Below are 18,151 nucleotides of genomic sequence, written 5' to 3'. Positions count from 1 at the left end.
TGACCTGCCCCCAACGGGCTCCGTCACGTGACAGTGGAGTTGCAAACGTCTTCCTCACGTGACGGAGGCCCGGTGTGTGGACCAATGAGGAGGCGGGGCGGGCTGTCAGGGGTGCGCGCGAAGGTGCTCCGGCCATCCACGCTTCCGAGAGGAGGGAAGCCGCCAGTCTCTGCCCGGCGCAGGCCAGCCGGCCTGGGTGCAGGCGGCGGCATGAAGTGTCTGGTCACAGGCGGCAACGTGAAGGGTGAGTGGGGCCTGGCGGGGTCGGGGGGACGTGGGACTGCCCGAGGCTCCAGCCTAACCCCTGATGCTCTTCTCCCCACGCAGTGCTCGGCAAGGCCGTCCACTCTCTATCCCGAATCGGGGACGAGCTCTACCTGGAGCCCCTGGAAGACGGGGTGAGGAGCTGGAGTCCGGGACGGGATGGGATTCCAACAGGGAGCCCTAACCTGGGCTTGAGTCTCGCCTCCACCAGGCAGGATGCCCGGGACAGATTTGTCAGCTGAGTTTCAGTGTCCAACCCCGGTGCTGGGGCACCAGTTTGGGCCCTGTCGTTTCCCAGGCCTGTGTGTGGACTGAGGACAATTGTTCTCCCTGAAGTGCCAGGTGGCCGGTGGGGGTGACTGGGGGAAAGGCGCAGTGAGTTGGTGTAAGGCCCTGGTGGGAGCAGTGCTGAGGCCAGCTCTGGGGAGGCTTCGTGGAGAAGGTATCCGATGACCGGAAGGGGTCAGGATTTCAACAGGTGATGGTGGAGGTGCAGGACATTAGGGCAAGTGTCACTGCCCTGACTGCGTTCCTCTCCCTGCTTTTCCTTGCCCAGCTCTCTCTCCGGACCGTGAACTCCTCCCGCTCTGCCTATGCCTGCTTCCTCTTTGCCCCGCTCTTCTTCCAGCTGTACCAGGCGGCCACCCCTGGTCAGGACCCACTGCGCTGTAAGATCCTGATGAAGGTGAGGTCCTCCCCTCAGCAGCGGTACTGCACCCCCCAGGAGCCCCCGCAGCAGTGCGGCTGCTCTGGGCACTCAGTAGATGCTGACTGGGGAGAGAGGTGTGTGCGGGGGCAATCCAGTGCACAGTGCAGCGAGGAGCACAGTGAAGACATCTGCAGAGGGGAATGCAGACGAGGAGAGGGTGATCAACCCTACCAGGGACCTGGAGAGAGAGGTGACATTCAAGCAGGTCCTGCAAGGCATCCAGACAGGGAGCAGCATGAGCAGAGGCCTAGAAATGTGTCAATGACGGATAGTTGTGGGAGCTCCCTTCCTGGTCTGACGGTGCTGAGCCCATGATGGGCTAAGGGCCCACAGGGGACGTGAGAACTGGTGGTTGGAGGTACAGTGTTGGCCTGATGTGTTTCCCCCACCTAGTCGTTCCTGTCAGTCTTCCGCTCGCTGGTGATGCTGGAGAAGACAGTGGAGAAATGCTGCATCTCCCTGAATGGCAGGAGCAGCCGCCTGGTGGTCCAGCTGCACTGCAAATATGGTGAGTGGGCAGCTGGCCAGCAAGGGGGTTCCTGGGGTGTGGGGGTGGAGGTTGGCGAGGTCCTGAGACTCTGTCTGCCCGTCCAGGGGTGAGAAAGACTCACAACCTGTCCTTCCAGGACTGTGAGTCCCTGCAGGCTGTCTTCGACCCAGCCTCGTGCCCCTATCTGCTCCGGGCCCCAGCAAAGTAAGTACACCGCCTGCCCGAAAGCTGAGCCCTAGGTCTCCGTCTTCCTTCTTTGGGGCCTCCAGGGTCAATTTAAGAAGGCACCGCTACCACTTTTCCTACAGGGTTTGTGTGAACCTCAGCAGCCATCCAGCCCAGTTTGCTCTCAGGTCCTTGTCTGTCTCTTTAAGAGGGGGAGTAGAGGAGGGACAGGGGCTCCCTTGCTGTAGGCTCCTCACTGTCTTCAGGAGCCTCTAGTCTCACCCCAAGAGCCCAGCTTGTCTTTCTGGCCAGTCAGCCTTCTGGAGAGTAGGTCTCTGGCCTGAGCAGCCTTGAAAGTCTGTCGTCAAGCTTTGTAGCTCAGGGTCAAAACCCTTCTTTGGTTTGGTTATCCTTCTGGGGTGCTCCCCACTCCAGGGCAGCCTCTCCCTACCTGCCCTGACTTTAGCCTTGAGTCCTCAGGTCAAGGCAGGAGGCTGGGTGGGGAGGTTGTGGTCCAGGAGGCCTGCCTAACAAGCAGCTCCAGAGCTGGAACCATCCGGGCAATCCGAGCCCCCGGGGGCTGGGAGGTGGGGACTGCAGTGGAGGCCCAGGTCCCTGGTGAAGACCAGTGCAGAGGGGTGGCTCCCTTCCCGCCCATGCTGGGTGCTCCTGGCATTCAAGTAGCCCAAGGTCTTGTTCATTTCTTCTGGTAGCCATAGGCCATGTAACGTGAAGGTCCCTTTGGGTCCTGGCTATATGGTTTCTGAGTTCTGTGTGTAGCACTGCTCCTTTAGGTAGAGAAAGAGGGAAGGCTATCACCTCTGGACTGGATTTTGAGGCTACTTCTCTTTTTTAATGGGTAATTTTTTCTTTTTCTTACAATTTTAAATACATATAAAAGATGCCAGCTCCTGTCCCAACTGTCTTGAGGCTAATTCTAAATATTACTTCATTTGTAACTACTTATTACCATGTATCCCTAAAAAACAAGGGTGTAGGGTTCTTTTTGAAGGCCAAGTGGTAAGGATAGAATGGGTGTGGTTTCCCACCCCTGGATGGACAGGTGTTGTCTGCCTGGTATAGCCCATCCTTCCTGCTGCTTTCTCTGGGCTCTACTCTTGTCTGTCCTGTCCCTTACAGTGGACTTTGCTGCCATGACAGCCTGGGAGCTTTTGATGGGGCAGGAACCATGTCTTGCTCACCCTGTCCTCCTTCCTGGGGCATGCTAGGCCTGGCTCATGGCAATCCCCCTTCCATACTGGTGCGTATATCACTGTCCTGCCTCAGGTCCTCTGAGAGCAAAACCACTGGGTAGGGCCAAGCCTTAGGTGTGATGCTCTGCCCTCCTCACAGGCTTCTGGGGGAGGCTGTTCTGCCCTTCCCCCCTGCACTGGCTGAAGTGACGCTGGGCATTGGCCATGGTCGCAGGGTCATCCTGCGAAGCTACCAGGAGGAAGAGGCAGGTGAGGGATCTGGACAGGGCCTGGGATAGGGAATGATGGGGTGGGAGGAGCTAGGACCCATGGGCCCAGGTTCCTCTTGTTCCTGCCCCCACAGACAGCACCATCAAAGCCATGGTGACTGAGATGAGCATTGGGCAGGAGGATTTCCAGCAGCTGCAGGCCGAAGAAGGGGTGGCCATCACTTTCTGCCTCAAAGAATTCCGGGTGAGGTTCCCCCCATACCCTCACCATCCCATCCTCCCTGTCCTGCCCAAGGCCTCACTGCTCTGCTCTCTCCTCCCAGGGGCTCCTGAGCTTCGCAGAGTCGGCAAATTTATCTCTTAGCATTCACTTCGATGCTCCCGGCAGGTAATTCCCAGCCTCAGGACAGGGAGGGGAGGGCTCTGGGGTGCCAGGAGCCACAGGGCCCTTACCTTGTCTGGGACCCATCATCTGCCCAGGCCAGCCATCTTTGCCATCAAGGACTCGCTGCTGGATGGCCACTTTGTTCTGGCTACACTCTCAGAGCCAACCCCAAACTCCCAGGACCTGCACTTCCCGGAGCCCTGCCAGCCAGCGCCTCAGCGCCAGGCCCACAGGTGAGGGTTTCCACCGGCCCACCCTCCCAAGTGGCTCTGAGCACCCTGGCCTGAGCCTGCTGCCTCCAGCTTCAATACCTCCCCCTCCATACAGACATTTCCTGTAAGGCCCCAGCCCCTACAGTGCTTCCAGCTTCCAGCCTCGCAGGCTCAGCCTTCCTGGTCAGCTGTGCTCAGAGATCCCTCCCACCCAGGGGAGTGTCCCCAAGGTCAGGCTAGCTTCCTTCTCTGGCTGAGACCTCCCCACTGAGCTTCCTCCCAGACTGGGAGGGGAAGGGGGTTGCTGGAGGCTAGGGGCTGCCTGGGGTGAAAAGCAGGTGGCGGGAAGGGTAGGTGGTTCGGGGAGGATGGGGCGAGTATAGTTTAAGCAGAGGAAGTTTAGTCTGGCCCCCTGCCCAGCAGGTCCCTGGGCCTTAGTGCTCTCCAGCTCCTCTCCCCTGGGAAGGCGAGATATTGGGCCCAAAGTGGCCCAGCTCACCGGACTTACTATTCCCCTCCCCCAGCTGAGCTAAATGGGCCCCCAGGATGCCTCCCTTAGGCCCCTATTTGAACTCTGATCAAAAGATTCCAGGCCCAGCCCCTCCAGGAAGCTGCCACTTAACCCTTGTATCCTCTCTCCTCCAACCAAATAAGGAAGTAATAAAACTAAGAGCTCACCAGTGGTCACAAGGCCCCACACCAACCCCCACCACAGCCCTCCAAGGTGGGCTCTTTTCCTGTTTCTCACTGACATCATCTTTACCTGCAGCACCCCCCAGCCGGATGACTTTGCCAGTGACGACATTGACTCTTACATGATCGCCATGGAAACCACTGTGGGCAGTGAGAGCTCAAGAACACTCCCCTCCGGCTCCCTCTCACCTGGCCTCCAGCCTCCCTGCAGCTCCGAAGGGGAAGAAGATGAAGCTGAGGCTGAGCTCAGTACAGTGCCTGGGACCCCCCCACCCAAGAAGGTAGGGGCTGGAAGTGGAGGCAGAGGATGGGGTGCCAGGTGGGAGCAGCCTCCACAACTCACTGAGCTTCCTATTCTTCCAGTTCCGCTCACTGTTCTTTGGCTCCATCCTGGCTCCTGCACACTCCCCGCTGGGCCCCAGCCCTGTGTTGGCGGAAGACAGTGAGGGTGAAGGCTGAACTGAGAACCTCTTCTGTGCCCAGAGGCCCTGGACTAGATGAAGCCACAGCCTCTGGCTCCTCAGCGCCAGCCAGGGCCAGGGCTGGGTCTCCACGCTGGCGTTGGTCAAGGTGGGCTGGAGCTGAGCTGGCTGGTCCTGCTGCATCCCCATGCCCCAACCGGCTATTGGTAACTGGCCTGGGTCCTGTCATGTCCCCCAATCATGTCTGTTTCGAGGGGAGGTCCACCTGAGAAGAGGTCCCACACCTTATTCCAACCTTGAAACAGAAGCTGGACACCTATCTTCCTTAAGAAATCACAGTGGGGCTGCTGGCCCATTGATCAACTTTTTCTGACAATCATGACTTGTCCCTCCTCCAAATCGGGGATGTCCTATGGCTGGCTGGCTGGCCTTGCTTTTTCAATATTTTTTGGCTCTGGCTGGGAATTCTAAGAAGGCCCTGTGGACCTTAACATGTGGCTGGGGCCCCATGCCTGGCAAGCCACCCCTTGCAAGTGGCTCTGGGCAAAAGAGTGCCAGGCCCACTGTTTGGGACAAGGGAGACAGGCCAGGGCAAGAATCCAGCTTTGACCTTTATTCAAGAGACCAGATGGGTTGCCCAGGATCCGGCTGCCAGCCCTGAGGCCAAGCAAGGCTGGAGACCCACAATCTGGCCCTGCTTTGCCCTGAGCTGCAGCCTCAGCCCCAGGATCCTGCTTGCAGCCACCGAGGCACAGGCAGAGGGAGCCCTGGGGGCTTGGACACTGCTATTGATTCATTAAAAAAAGGAAAAATTCATCAAGGCTCCATGTTCCCTGTGACAGCAGGCCTAGGAAGTCAGCATGACCCCCCCATGCTGCGTGGTTTCTGTACAATCCACCATCTAGGGCAGAGGGCGGGCACGTGGAGGCTATTTCTTGGCTTTGGCGGAGTTACGGGGTGGGGTGATGGGCCGGCCACCAGGGTTCAGGCCACTGAACTGCCCATATTTCCCCTTGTTCTTGTCGGCGGGCTTGAGGATCTAAAAGAGACAACACTGGTCAGGCTCATGGGGCTGAGCCAGGGGCCACCAGCCCCTTCCTTCCCCATCCCCACCTGGAAGGAGCACATGAGCGTCTCGTCCACGCTCATCATGGCGCCAGCATTATCAAACTCGCCGCAGTAGTTGGGAGCTGAGAAGAGTGTCACCAGCTGCCGCTTGGCAAAGAACTCATAGCCATCTTCTACCACCTGGACAAGGATGGGGCAGAGAGTTAAGCAAGTGCTGGCTGCCCAGGGCCCTCTCCTACCTGGACCAGAGCTGCCAGCCCACCTGGTGTGCCCGGCAGATGAGGTCCAAGTCGTGCTTGTGTAGGAACTTGGCCACCACCTCAGCCCCGAAGGTAAAGGAGACACCACGGTCGTTCTCGCCCCAGCCCTGCACGTCCTTGTCAGGGTCGGACCACAGCAGGTCACACAGCAGCCCCTGGTCAGGCACATCTGTGGGCCGCATGATACGCCGAATCTGCTCCATGGACTGTAGGTCGGGGGACAGACCTGGAGGACACAGGTGGCACATCACTTCCTCAAGCCTCAAAACAAGGATGCCCCCCCCCCCGCCCCCAAAAGCCCTGGCCAATCAGCTTTTGTGCACGCATACACTCCACCACTACCCCCTGGCTCTCCTGGATTTTGGGAACCCCGGCAGACAGAACTCATTACCTTCTGCCTCTTTTAAGTCCCTGCCTTCTAGGAGCGCAGAGCTCCCTAGAGAAAGGAGCAAGCAAATTCCATGCATAATGCTGAGGCCACAACAGTGGCGAGTGCAGCCTGACACCAAGGAGCAGGGGAACATCCTGCAGTAAGTGACATCCAAGCCCAGACCCCAGGGAGAGCTGTTCCAGGCGACTAGGAACAAGTCCTCTAGCTGACAGCTTCTTCCCATGAACTCCCTCAGCAGGTGCCCCGCAGCCGCCCTCACCTCCGTGGCAGCAGAAGATCTTCTCGTCCACGATGGCTGCAATGGGCAGGCAGTTGAAGCAGTCGGTGAAGGTTTTCCACAGTTTAATGTTGTAGCGCCTCTTGCCTGCCCAGGGGAAGGAGAATGGCTCATGAGCAGGCCTCCAGGGCCTCCCAGACACAGCTGGGAGGGCATGGGAGATAAGACGGGAACCCCCACCACACACACTGCCTACCAGCCTTCTAGGGGGACTTCTACAGTAGCTGAATCCACGGAACCCCAAAGTTCCAATCTGGAACAGTGTTGGGGTTAGCATCCACCCCCACCCTATGAGCAGGACCAGGCCAAGACTGGGTCTGGTTTATCTCAGCTTCTGGCCAACAGAGTCCAGTCCAGGTAGGTGTCCTAAGTGCTTAAGTAGGAGATGTACTAGAGGCAGTGCCACCAGACAGGGTTCTGCATTAGCCCTTCAGTCAGCAACCATTCACCAGACCCCTGTTGAGTGCCAGACCCCGTGGCAGGAGGGCAGGGCTCTGCCAGACATGGATACCCCTACCACCAGGCCAACTGAATAGCAGGGAGAGCTCTTCAGGCCTTGGGCAGCCCCAGGCACGAAGCTACTCACACTCATCATAGAAGCCGTAGATGCGGTTGATGCTGGCACACTCGTGGTTCCCACGGAGCAGGAAGAAGTTCTCGGGGTACTTGATCTTATAGGCCAGCAGCAGGCAGATGGTCTCCAGCGACTGCTTGCCCCGGTCTACATAGTCCCCCAGGAAGAGGTAGTTGCTCTCTGGAGGGAAGCCCCCGTATTCGAACAGCCGCAGAAGGTCGTAGTACTGGCCATGGATGTCACCTGTGACCCAGGGAACCACGTCAGTACCCGTGCAGGGTCTAGACTTGAACCCAGGACCAGGGTTGGGCTCAAGATTAGAAGGATCCAGGGATTTGGGGGGCCAGTGCCGCCTTCAGGAAACAAAGGGGCCTGGGCAGGAGTCTCACCGCAGATCTTGAGGGGTGCCTCCAGCTCCAGAAGGATGGGCTGGCTCAGGAAAATCTCCCGGGATTTGAGGCACAGGCCACGGATCTCATTCTCTGTCAGCTGTACATTCTTCCCAGGCCGCGAGCCCTGCACTGGAGGCAGACGGGCGTCAGGACCCTGGTCCCCCAGACAGGAGGAGGCTGGGCGACACGGGTGCCCCAAGGGCACTTCTGGGGGCGCCAGGGCCTCCTGGGCCCCTCCTTGCCCCGGACAGATGGTGCTGCTGCGCCTCCCAGGACACGAGGTAGCCTCCCAACTACCCACAAGGCGCTCCAAGGGACTGCTGTGCGCAGGTGCTGCCACCCCAAACCCCTCGGCGCAGGACCCTTGGGTGGGGTGGGGGGGCTGTCTAGGTTTCTCCCTCGCTCCAAAAGACCAGGCCAACCGTGCGCCCCAGGCCCGGGAGAGGGGGCTCCCCGTGCCCCAGCAGCCCCAGATCCCCCAAGCGCGTCGCGAGTGGGGGGGGTGGCTGAGGCCGTGGGACCTCGCGGCCCGTCCCCGCCCGTCTAAGCGGCCCTGGGAGGGGCAGGCGCCCCCGCGCGCCACTTCCGGGCCGGGCCGGGGGTCAGGGCGCAGTGGGAGCCGACCTCCCCCGCCCGCAGCCAACCTTCCAGCAGGCGCCCGATGATCGAGTCCAGGTTGAGCTTCTCACTGTCGGACATGGCAGCTCCGCCGCTCCGGCCCAGCAGCTCCGGGCCCGCTCCTGCCTCCCGCCCTCCGCGGCCTCCTTCCGGCCTGGAGCTCCTTCCGCCCTCCCCGGTCCGCCCCGCCCCGCCCCGCAAGCTCCCTCCCCGGCCCGCGGCCCCAGCTCCATAGCGCCTCCGCTGGACCCTAGCGCAGCGGCCGTGGCGCCCGGGGGGCGGGGCTGCGGGGCGGGGCGGGCCCGACAGGGGGCGGGGCTTCATGGGACGAGGTTGAGGCTGGTTCCGCCCCTGCTCGGCATCACCCAGCCCCTTCCCGAGGCTCTGCGGCCGGAAGTACCTTGGAAGTTGTTTTTCTCTCTCAGGACCTGAACAGTCCTTCCCACCTGGTGTGAGCGCGTTGGTGATTGTTCCCCAGACACTGTGGACTCAGTCCTTCAAGTGCAGAAAAGGGAACTGAGGCTCGGAGACAGCAGGGGGCTGGTCACCTTCACGGAGGACCTGTCTCCTGAGTCTCTGTGGCCCTGCAGGCGGCTGACCAGGACTCCGAGCCCGTTTGGGGCCCCACTGTCTGTGGTGCAACCTAAATTAATATTTATTTATGAGCCCCATCATTGCCTATTGTGTAGCATAATCATGCTGCATGTGTGCACGTCTGGCCCGGCCATCATAGCTCAGTGGTTCAGCGTCCACCTATGAACCAGGACATCACAGTTCCATTCCGAGTCAGGGCACAGGCCTGGCTTGTGGGCTCGATCCCCAGTGTGGGGCGTGCAGGAGGCAGCCGGTCAATGATTCTCTCACCATTGATGTTTCTCTCTCTCCTCCCTTCCTCTCTGAAATCGATCAAAAAATACATATTTTTAAAAGTATTACTTTGTAAAGAGCAAATATTAAATAAACCATAATTCTCACTGGCTCACTGAATTGAGTGTTTTACATGCTCGTCTCCTCAAAACTAGAGGACGCCTGGTCTCTCTACCTCTGGCAACCCTGGCCCCATCACAGCCAGCACAGGAACCCACGCCTGCCCCAAGGGTAGAGGGAGGAGCCGATGGCCCAGGGACACTGGGGTAGGCAGGAAGAGCCTCAGAGAGGAAGGGGTGACCCCCCCACACACTTTGGGGAGGGGCCCCCAGTGAGTTGCTGAAGCTGTGGCTGAGGAGGAAGTGAGAGGAGGAGGTGAGGTGCAGCAGGAAGGTAAGCTGGGGCTGGGCCTGGGGCTGGGTCTCTGTACAGAGGCCTGGCTTTGCTGCCACTTCAGGGCCCACCCCTCCAGAAGAGGGGCTAGAGGGGCTTGGTGAGAGACCCTGAAACCTCCTCCCTACACTCGCAGCCAGGTTCTGCGGCTGAGGACGGGCTGCCTGGGAGCCCAGGCCCAGACTGGCCAGGAGCTGCCTCTCACGCTCGCTTTCCCCGCATCTTGCAGCTGTTACATTGCGGGTCTGCGACAGCATGGCCCAGTCCCTGGGTGAGGACCTGGTGCAGGATGACTCCAGCTCTTTGGGTTCTGACTCAGAGCTGAGTGGCCAAGGCCCATATCGCCAGGCTGACCGCTATGGCTTCATTGGGGGCAGCTCAGCAGAGCCAGGGTAAGTGGGGAAGGAAGTGGGGGGTGGGGGCTGGGGGGGAGGGGGAATGCATGGATTGAGGGTGGGGGCTGAGGGCTGATTTCTAGAGTGAGGCCCAACCTCAAGGGTCCTGGAAAGGGCTGGGGTTCAACCAGTGTCACTCCTCAGGCTCCAGGTAGAATCCTAAGGATGGCAGGGCTGGGGGTAATATGTCCAAGTATGCCTCTTTTAAAAATATATATTTTTATTGATTTCAGAGAGGAAGGGAGAGGGAGAGAGAGAGAGAAACATCAATGATGAGAGAGAATCATTGATTGGCTGCCTCTGGCACACCCCTCACTGGGGATCAAGCCCACAACCCGGGCATGTGCCCTTGACTGGAATCGAACCTGGGACCCTTCAATCCGCAGGCCAACACTCTATCCACTGAGCCAAACCAGCCAGGGCCAAGTATGCCTCTTTCACACCCAGTCTCCGAGGGTGTGTACCCACCCTTGGAGCCAAACATTCTTCCCCTTTTAATCTCTGGCCCAAGAATCCCAAATCCGAATCACAGAAACCCACACCTCTTCCCCCACACGTCCCGTTCCCAATCTATAGAGAGGATAATGAGCCCAGAGACACAAAGGAACTTGCCCGAGGTCACACCGCAGCTCAGAGACAGAACCAGACGCAAACTCTGGGACTCCTGGCTTCTAGAACAGGGTTCTGTCCACTCAGCTTCTGCTCTGAGTTGTCTGCGCCCCTATTCTGGGGACAGCCAACCGGCCCCTCCCCCAACGCACATCTACACCCCCCTGCTTCTGAGTCTTTCCTGCTTCTGCCCACATCAGAGCCACATCCTTTCCTGTCCCCATAACAACTACTGGCAACTCCTGGGTGACAGGTCAGTTCCCCAGTGGCTGCACAGGGTGCAGGAGAGTGTCGGATGTAGGCTCCCGGTAACAGCTGCCCTGCATCTGCATGTCTGACATGTGCTCCCAGGCCAGGTCACCCTCCCGCAGACCTTATCCGGCAGAGGGAGATGAAGTGGGTGGAGATGACTTCACACTGGGAGAAAACCATGTCTCGCCGGTACAAGAAGGTGAGAGGGCAGTGGCCCACCCGGCCTCCTTGGCTCAGCACCCTTTGCCTTGGTCCAGGCCCAGGCAACATTTACCCCCCCTGCGTCCCGCACCTCCTGCCTTTTCTCCCGACCGCCCAAAGTGGCCCTTGCCCCATGACAGGCTGTGTTTGGTGCCTGCTCAGAGGAGCAGGGGAGGCTGGGGGGCTGGCCTACTGGGGTCCCTTGGCCTCCCCCACAGGTAAAGATGCAGTGCCGGAAAGGCATCCCCTCAGCCCTGCGTGCCCGGTGCTGGCCCCTGCTGTGCGGGGCTCACGTGTATCAGGAGAACAACCCTGACACCTACCAGGTAAAAGCGTGGGCAGGGGTCCTACTTCCCCTTCCCGGAGCCCCTCGCCGCTCTGAGCCCTCGCATCCACCTTCCTGCCCACCCACAGGAACTGGCTAAGGCCCCAGGAGATCCGCAGTGGATGGAGACCATCAGCAGGGACCTGCACCGCCAGTTCCCACTGCACGAGATGTTTGTGTCACCCCAGGGGCACGGGTACGAGGCCAGTGATGCCCAGGGATCCCGGCCTCACAACCCCAGGCATTCGGTCTAGCCACCCTCCCCACCCCCACCCCTGCTCCCCCAGCGTCAAGTCTTGCATCTCAGGGGATCCAGCAAGGCCAGGGTGGTGAGGTCTGGGCAGAGGCTGCCAAAGGTTGGGGAAGGGATGCCTAATGGGGTCTTCTGGCACAGGCAGCAGGGGCTCCTGCAGGTACTCAAGGCCTACACCCTCTATCGGCCGGAACAGGGCTACTGCCAGGCCCAGGGCCCTGTGGCTGCTGTGCTGCTCATGCATCTGCCCCCTGAGGTGAGTGCCCCTGACCCTGCGCTAGGGACCCACGACCCTGACCCCCCCCCAACCTCACTCACCTTGTCCCCAACCCAAGGGACTCTGAATTTGTGTACTTGTGACCCTTGATCCCCAACCCTAGTGACCCTGGGCCCTTGTAGTCCTGGGCCCTGGACCCATGACTTCCTAACCCCAGGTTCTCTGACCTCAGGGACCTGGGATCCTTGCCTCCCAGATCCGGTCCTAGTGATCCAGGGCCTCATTACTGCCAACCTCAGTGACCTTCAAGCCCAACAAGCTTGACTCCAGTTACCTTGCTCAGTGATCTCGGAGTCTGGATGTTATTACCTTGACCTCATGACTCCCAGTTCTTTTGTTGTTGTTTCTGTTTGTTTTTTGTTAATCCTCACCTGAGGATATTTGTCCCATTGATTTTTTTAGAGAGAATGGAAGGGAGGAGGAGAGACAGGGAGAGAGAAACATCGATGTGAGAGACACATCGATTAGTTCCTCCCACAAGTTCCTCGACCAGGGGACTGAGTGTGCAACTGAGGGACGTGCCCTTGACTGGAATCGAACCCGGGACCCTTCAGTCTAACCACTGAGCCAAACCAGCTAGGGCCCGACTCCTGGTTCTGAACCTTACAAACATGATCCCTTGACCCAATGACTCCAAGAACCCAGTACTTGAACTCTGAGCCCCCAACCCTTGACCAGTGAGCCCCAACCCTGTTGACCCTCAAATTCAACACCCTGAGCTCTGTGACCAAATCATGGGTAGCTCTCTCTCTGGGCACAGGCAGGCTTTTGGTAAAAGCCCCCCAGCACTGCGTTCAGGCTTCTGGCTTGAGCCACCACAGATGGTGTCCAGGGCTCCCCTGCACCCCTTCCCCTGCCCTGCGGTCCCCTTGGTGGTGGGCACTCACGCCCGGCTCTGTCCTCAGGAGGCCTTCTGGTGCCTGGTGCAGATCTGCGAGCTTTACCTGCCCGGCTACTATGGGCCCCACATGGTGAGAGGCTGAATGGGGCCAGAGGGCACAGCAGGGGGGCTGGGCAGGCGGGTGGAGGCCTGGGGAGGGAGCGGAGGTACTGACGGACGTGGCTGCAGGAGTCTGTGAGGCTGGACGCCGAGGTGTTCATGGCCCTGCTGCGGCGGCTGCTCCCACGCGTGCACAAGCACCTGCAGCAGGTGGGCGTCGGCCCCCTGCTCTACCTGCCCGAGTGGTTCCTGTGCCTCTTCGCCCGCTCCCTGCCCTTCCCCACCGTGCTGCGTGTCTGGGACGCCTTCCTCAGTGAGGGTGAGTGGGGACTGCCAGGCGGGCGGTGGGGCCAGGGCTACAGCCTTGGGTGCTCCGTGCGCAAGGAATGAACCCGCCAGCTCTGCTCTGCCCCGCCCGCTCTTGCCCATCCTGGCCCTGGGTCTGGGTGGCCGGGTGTGCTGAGGGTGTTGGTGCCCTGCCAGCTCTGGGGAGACAGCCCGGCCCCCGGCCACGCACTCCCAGTGTAATGAATGGTCGCCCCTGCCCTGTGTGGTGAGACCACTACAGGGAGGGCAGCCTCTGCCAGGGCAGGGGCAGGGGGCCGGGGAAGGCTGGACCAGGGAGGCTCCCTCTAGGCAGATGCGGCAGGAGCCATGCAAGGGCTCAGGGGCTGGCACAGCGGGGACATGGCCAACGGTCGAGGCCCGCACCCTGGAGCCCGAGTGCCTACTTGGTGTGTGCTCACTAGTGCCCGGTGCTGCCCTGTACACTGGGGCCACCTGTGTGAGGGGACCTACATTCTGGGGGTGGGGATGCAAGGCTCCTGTAACCACATTTTTGTTTATTTATTTTTTAATATATTTTTATTACTGCTTTCAGAGAGAAAGGGAGGAGGGATAGAAACATCAACCATAAGAGAGAATCATTGATCGGCTACCTCCTGCACACCCCACACTGGGGATCGAGCCCACAACCTGGGCATGTGCCCTGACTGGGAATCGAACTGTGACCTCCTGGTTCTTAGGTTGCTGCTCAACCACTGAGCCACGCCAGCTGGGCTAATTTTTAAATATTTAAAAGTGTTTATTGTACTTTTTTATTATTTATTATTTTCCTTTTTAATTAATATTTTACGCAGGCAGGACACTGTCCACAGGGTCCAGGCTGCAGATGACTCGGGCGGGGTGTGAAGAGGGCTGGATGCCAGGGCCAGGCCAGGAGTCGGGGAGTCGGGGCAGAGCCGAACCGGACTCCAGGTCTTTGGGGCTCGGCCTCCCTTCTCCCATCAGTCACCTGCCTGCATTCTGTCCATCTGGGTTGTCCAGCAGTTGCACCTGAAAAATGGTAGAAATTCCTCAGTGCTTTGAGCTGCTGTGTGCCCGGTGGGCTCCACGCTGGCTTAGAGCTCTGGCCGTGGTGTCCAAGTCGCCTTCTGTGGGCCTCCTCCCCTCCAGCTCAGACGTCCAGGGCGGTGTGGCTGAGCGATCCTTGCCCTCCCCATTGAGGACAAGCCCTCCCTGGGCTCCCTTCATAGTCACTATCGACCCTTCACAGTTGTCGCTGGGCCGCGCTGGTCCCCTGAGCGCTCTCCTTAGCAGACCCGAGGCTGCCTGGAAGGGAGTCTGAGGATTCTGGGGCAGCCCACGGTCACACCTGTGTCCACGCGTATGTGTGCACGCACAAGTGCGCTGTGCTCTCGGCTTAGGGAGGAGCAGCTCTGGCCGGAATCTCTCTGGAACCAGAACAAGCTGGAAGGGCCTGAATGGGAACCCCTGCCCGGCCCAGCCTTGTAGGAACACAGAGCTGAGACCCAGAGAGAGAGAGAAGGCTTTGTGTGAGGTTGTCAGTCCCCCCTGGCTCCTGGCAGGTGCTCTGCCCGGGAGCATCTGTGGCTGCTGAGACATGCTCACCAGTGACCCTAAATTGCACTCCTCTTCGTCCTTGCTGCTGGCCTGGGTTGTGTATAGAGTTTGGGGGGGGTGTGGGGGGTGGTGGAAGGAATCTGGGGAGAGGGCAGCTTCACGTGCAGGTTCAGGAGGGGCGGGCTGGCCCCACTGAGTGAGCCTGGTCTGCAGGTGTGAAGGTGCTGTTCCGTGTGGGGCTGACGCTGGTACGCCTGGCGCTGGGCACCGCAGAACAGCGCCTGGCCTGCCCGGGGCTCCTGGAGACACTCGGTGCCCTTCGAGCCATCCCCCCCGCCCAACTGCAGGAGGAGGTCTTCATGTCCCAGGTGGGTGCCCCCTGCCCGCCCTCCCCTGCCGCACAGTCGGGGAAACTGAGTCCCAGAGCCAGAGTCATAGTGAGAACCAGTGCTTAGTTCCTGCCCTGTGAGCACAGAGAATGTGAAAACCCCAGGCCTCAAGCGGCTTTCTATGACTCCCTCTGAGCCTGCCAGCCCCTCAGCCCGCAGCCACTTCCTGGGGCTGTGTACTGCCCGCCCTACGGGGACCTCACGGCTTCCTGGCTTCCTGCCTTCCTGCCATCCAGGCAAACTCAGTACCAACTGCTCCCCGCAGGTGCACAGCGTGGCCCTGTCGGAGCAGGACCTGCAGCGGGAGATCAAGGCCCAGCTGGCCCAGCTGCCAGAGTCGACTTCCGGGCCACCTCCTCGGCCAAAGGCCCGCCTGGCCGGGGCCCAAGCCATCTTTGAGGCCCAGCAGCTGGCCCGGGCGCGGGGCGGCACCAGGCCTGAGGTGCCCCGCATCGTCGTGCAGCCCCCAGACGAGCCCAGGCCACCGCGGCGCAAGCCCCAGACCCGAGGCAAGACTTTCCATGGGTTCCTGACTTGGTCCAAGGGCCCCCCTCTGACGGGCCCCCCCAGGTCCCATCGAAGCTCCACCTCCTTCTCGGACACCCGATTTTGAAGGCCCCACTTCTGAGGGTACCATGGACTCAGTGTCCCCCAACCTCAGTGACCTGAATGGCTGATGCCAGCCTCACAAATGGGCACCGCACTTTATCGCTGGGATTTAGGGGCTCAGCCGCCTTCTCCCTGTCCATCCGCCAAGGGTAGTAAATGAACCAGGAGGCATCGGCTAGAAATAAATGATTAGGATTTATTCATAGTTCTTAGTGTTTGCAAACCCCGAACATGACTGGGCAACACCCGGTGTCCGGGTGAAGAGGAGCCGAGAGCTGTGCGGAAAGCACCTCCCTGCGCGGCCGGAGAAGCGCTCTCCCGGGCGGCAGGCAGGCAGCAGGCGAACATTCTTTCCTCAGTTCCTCATTTTCCATAAGTCCTACCTATAGGCATCTCCAGGCAGTGACGCACAACTGAGGAGCTCAGAAGTTCAACTCCTCAGGCTAATTAAAGTGAATAAAGTACTTTTCCCCATGAACCTTCCGAGCAGCTTGATGAGCGACTCCGTTCTGAGTCAGCTTAGCTACACTGACTTCAACTTGTTTTCTTCGCTCATTCCTCGCACGGACTGTGCCAGGCACAGGATGAAGGAAGGTCACAGACTGGGGTTTGGGGGCCCAGGCCCACCATCACCCCACAGAGCTGTCTCCTTGCAAGCACAGAAGTGATGCTGAAGGAGCGTGGGGGTCAGGGTGGCCTGCTGGGCTAGGGGACCCCAAAGGACTCCTGGGGAGGCCTGGAATAAAGTCTGATTTAGCAGAAGCCTGCACGGAGTTGGATCAGATGTCCTCCACCCCCAACCCTAGACCAGCTGCCCTTCCTGCCCCTCCCTCCCCACAGCCCCGCCCCTCCTAGCGCCACAGCCACACCACGGCTGCCCATTGGCTGCTGGAAGGTGTTTACCAGCAACGGGGCCCAATGGGGAGCCCGCCTTGCTCAGCCTCTTGGGGCAGGTAGCACCTGTGGGAGGAGGGCTCCCCAAGTGGGTGCTGGGCCCAGAAGTGGGGCTTATCCCCTATTCTGCTTCTCCCCAAAATCTGGTTCAGGACCCGGGGTTCGGTGGGGGGGGCTCTAACCCAAGTTCACACCCCACCCATGATCCGGGCGGGAACAAAGGCCTAGTGTGCCCAGGACAAAGGAGAAAGGTCCCGCTGGCCCTTGTCCCCTGCTGAAGCCTTGCTGCAGCCCCTGGGACTGCCACCATGGAAACCCCTCCTACACTCGTTAATTGCCCCCGTGGGTGCCTGGGACAGGAGCCATCGTCAGGACAACAGGGCTGGCTCCCTGTCCTGCTGCCCTTTCCCCTGGGCACCCTCCCAGCAGGGTGGGAGGAGGAGGGTGGGGCGTGGCAGGAGTGGGGGGTAGAGGAGAAAGCACGCGGAGTCCTGCTTAGATGGAGTAGTGGCCGCCCTAACCCTAACCCTAACCCTAACCCTAACTGCCCTGCCAGCCTGCTTGCCTCACATCCCAGCGCCCTGGGCCTGACTTTCCTCCCTGCATCCACAAGGCAAATGCCACCTCAGCCGGGGCCTAGCCAGGGCGGTCTGGGAGTGGGCACAGAGCCACACGGCTCTCTGGGCATGGACGCACACACTCCGGCGGAGGGAAGAGCCCAGCTACCCACTCACCTGCTGTGTGACCCTGGGCAAGTAACACCACCTCTCTGAGCTGCACTGTCCTCATCTGTAAAAGGCAGAGATTCGTAGCTGCTACTCACAGGGTTAAGTGAGATGTGACACAAAGGCCCTCTACGCAGCACCCAGGACAAGGTCAAGAAACGCTTGCTGTCACTGCTACTGAGCGCCTGCCTTCTGCCAGACGCCCCTCGCCCAGCCTCTGTGAAAGGAGGTTCTGTGATTCCCATCAGAGGATGAGAAAAGTCTGCAGATGCTGCAGAGCTTGTGTGAAAACAGGCCACGGGTCCCAACTGAAGTCACTGATGCTAAGCCACACGTTGTCACCAAACCAAGACTGACTGACAGCTTCCGCTCTCCCAGAAGCGGCATCTTAAACCAGTCCATCGGGAATCACCTGGTCAGCACCGGTTAGAACCCTACCGCCCACGGAAGGAATGCAATAGCCCACCTTGCACTAACCAACCGCTCTTTTGCCGAGAAAACTTCCTCGTTCAGACCCCCTCTGTCTGTAGTCTGTCTATCTGTCTTTTATTTGGGGGGGGGGGGGGACAATTAGCTGTAATTTGGGCCTAGCTGGGACACCCTGAGCCTCAGGCAGGCTGGGACCCGGTCAGGCCAGGCCTCCCCTCCCCCAGCCCCGCCCCTCCCCCACGAGCGGTCCACCCGAGATTCTAATCAGGCCCACAACACTGTGTCCTTCCTTTTTTTTACACCGTGTCCTTCCTTGCCAGGACCTGACTGTTCTTTATCTTTAAATTATCCCAGAGTCTTTGCTTTTGCGCAGCTCCTCGGCTTTCT

The 18,151-nt window shown here is 59.9% G+C and overlaps 3 protein-coding genes across 6 annotated transcripts; 2 read left to right on the top strand and 1 right to left on the bottom strand.

Moving 5' to 3' along the window:
* The first annotated feature begins 1 nt into the window (after position 1).
* On the top strand, positions 2 to 5,579 carry RAD9A (RAD9 checkpoint clamp component A). The gene is made up of 11 exons (XM_006102502.3): positions 2 to 244; positions 328 to 398; positions 821 to 949; positions 1,367 to 1,481; positions 1,568 to 1,667; positions 2,982 to 3,091; positions 3,186 to 3,295; positions 3,375 to 3,439; positions 3,532 to 3,669; positions 4,418 to 4,622; positions 4,705 to 5,579. Exons 1-11 carry the CDS (start codon positions 85 to 87, stop codon positions 4,798 to 4,800), a joined length of 1,299 nt encoding a protein of 432 aa, XP_006102564.1. The 5' UTR covers positions 2 to 84; the 3' UTR covers positions 4,801 to 5,579.
* On the bottom strand, positions 5,357 to 8,536 carry PPP1CA (protein phosphatase 1 catalytic subunit alpha). 2 transcript variants are annotated; one of them, XM_014467821.2, is made up of 8 exons: positions 8,370 to 8,514; positions 7,723 to 7,854; positions 7,346 to 7,576; positions 6,742 to 6,846; positions 6,483 to 6,527; positions 6,094 to 6,317; positions 5,877 to 6,011; positions 5,362 to 5,802 (listed from the first exon to the last, which is right to left on the bottom strand). In XM_014467821.2, the coding sequence occupies exons 1-8, from the start codon at positions 8,422 to 8,424 to the stop codon at positions 5,692 to 5,694; spliced, it is 1,038 nt and encodes a 345-aa protein (XP_014323307.1). In that variant the 5' UTR covers positions 8,425 to 8,514; the 3' UTR covers positions 5,362 to 5,691. The 2 variants fall into 2 exon arrangements, with proteins under 2 accessions (XP_006102562.1, XP_014323307.1); XM_006102500.3 differs by lacking the exon at positions 6,483 to 6,527 and having other exon boundaries at positions 5,357 to 5,802; positions 8,370 to 8,536.
* A 778-nt stretch (positions 8,537 to 9,314) lies between these two features.
* TBC1D10C (TBC1 domain family member 10C) lies at positions 9,315 to 16,190 on the top strand. Of its 3 annotated transcripts, none has more exons than XM_006102498.3 (10): positions 9,315 to 9,603; positions 9,833 to 9,995; positions 10,959 to 11,058; positions 11,279 to 11,386; positions 11,475 to 11,581; positions 11,780 to 11,894; positions 12,821 to 12,886; positions 12,985 to 13,174; positions 14,932 to 15,086; positions 15,373 to 16,190. In XM_006102498.3, the coding sequence occupies exons 2-10, from the start codon at positions 9,859 to 9,861 to the stop codon at positions 15,718 to 15,720; spliced, it is 1,326 nt and encodes a 441-aa protein (XP_006102560.1). In that variant the 5' UTR covers positions 9,315 to 9,603; positions 9,833 to 9,858; the 3' UTR covers positions 15,721 to 16,190. The 3 variants fall into 3 exon arrangements, with proteins under 3 accessions (XP_006102560.1, XP_023599624.1, XP_014323332.1); XM_023743856.1 differs by having other exon boundaries at positions 9,585 to 9,603; positions 9,740 to 9,995; XM_014467846.2 differs by lacking the exon at positions 9,315 to 9,603 and adding an exon at positions 9,653 to 9,703.
* Positions 16,191 to 18,151: the final 1,961 nt, after the last annotated feature.

This window comes from Myotis lucifugus, unplaced genomic scaffold (genome assembly GCF_000147115.1).
Source record: "Myotis lucifugus unplaced genomic scaffold, Myoluc2.0 scaffold_415, whole genome shotgun sequence".
Taxonomy (NCBI): Eukaryota; Metazoa; Chordata; class Mammalia; order Chiroptera; family Vespertilionidae; genus Myotis; species Myotis lucifugus.
This window is presented reverse-complemented; position numbering and strand designations above follow the sequence as displayed.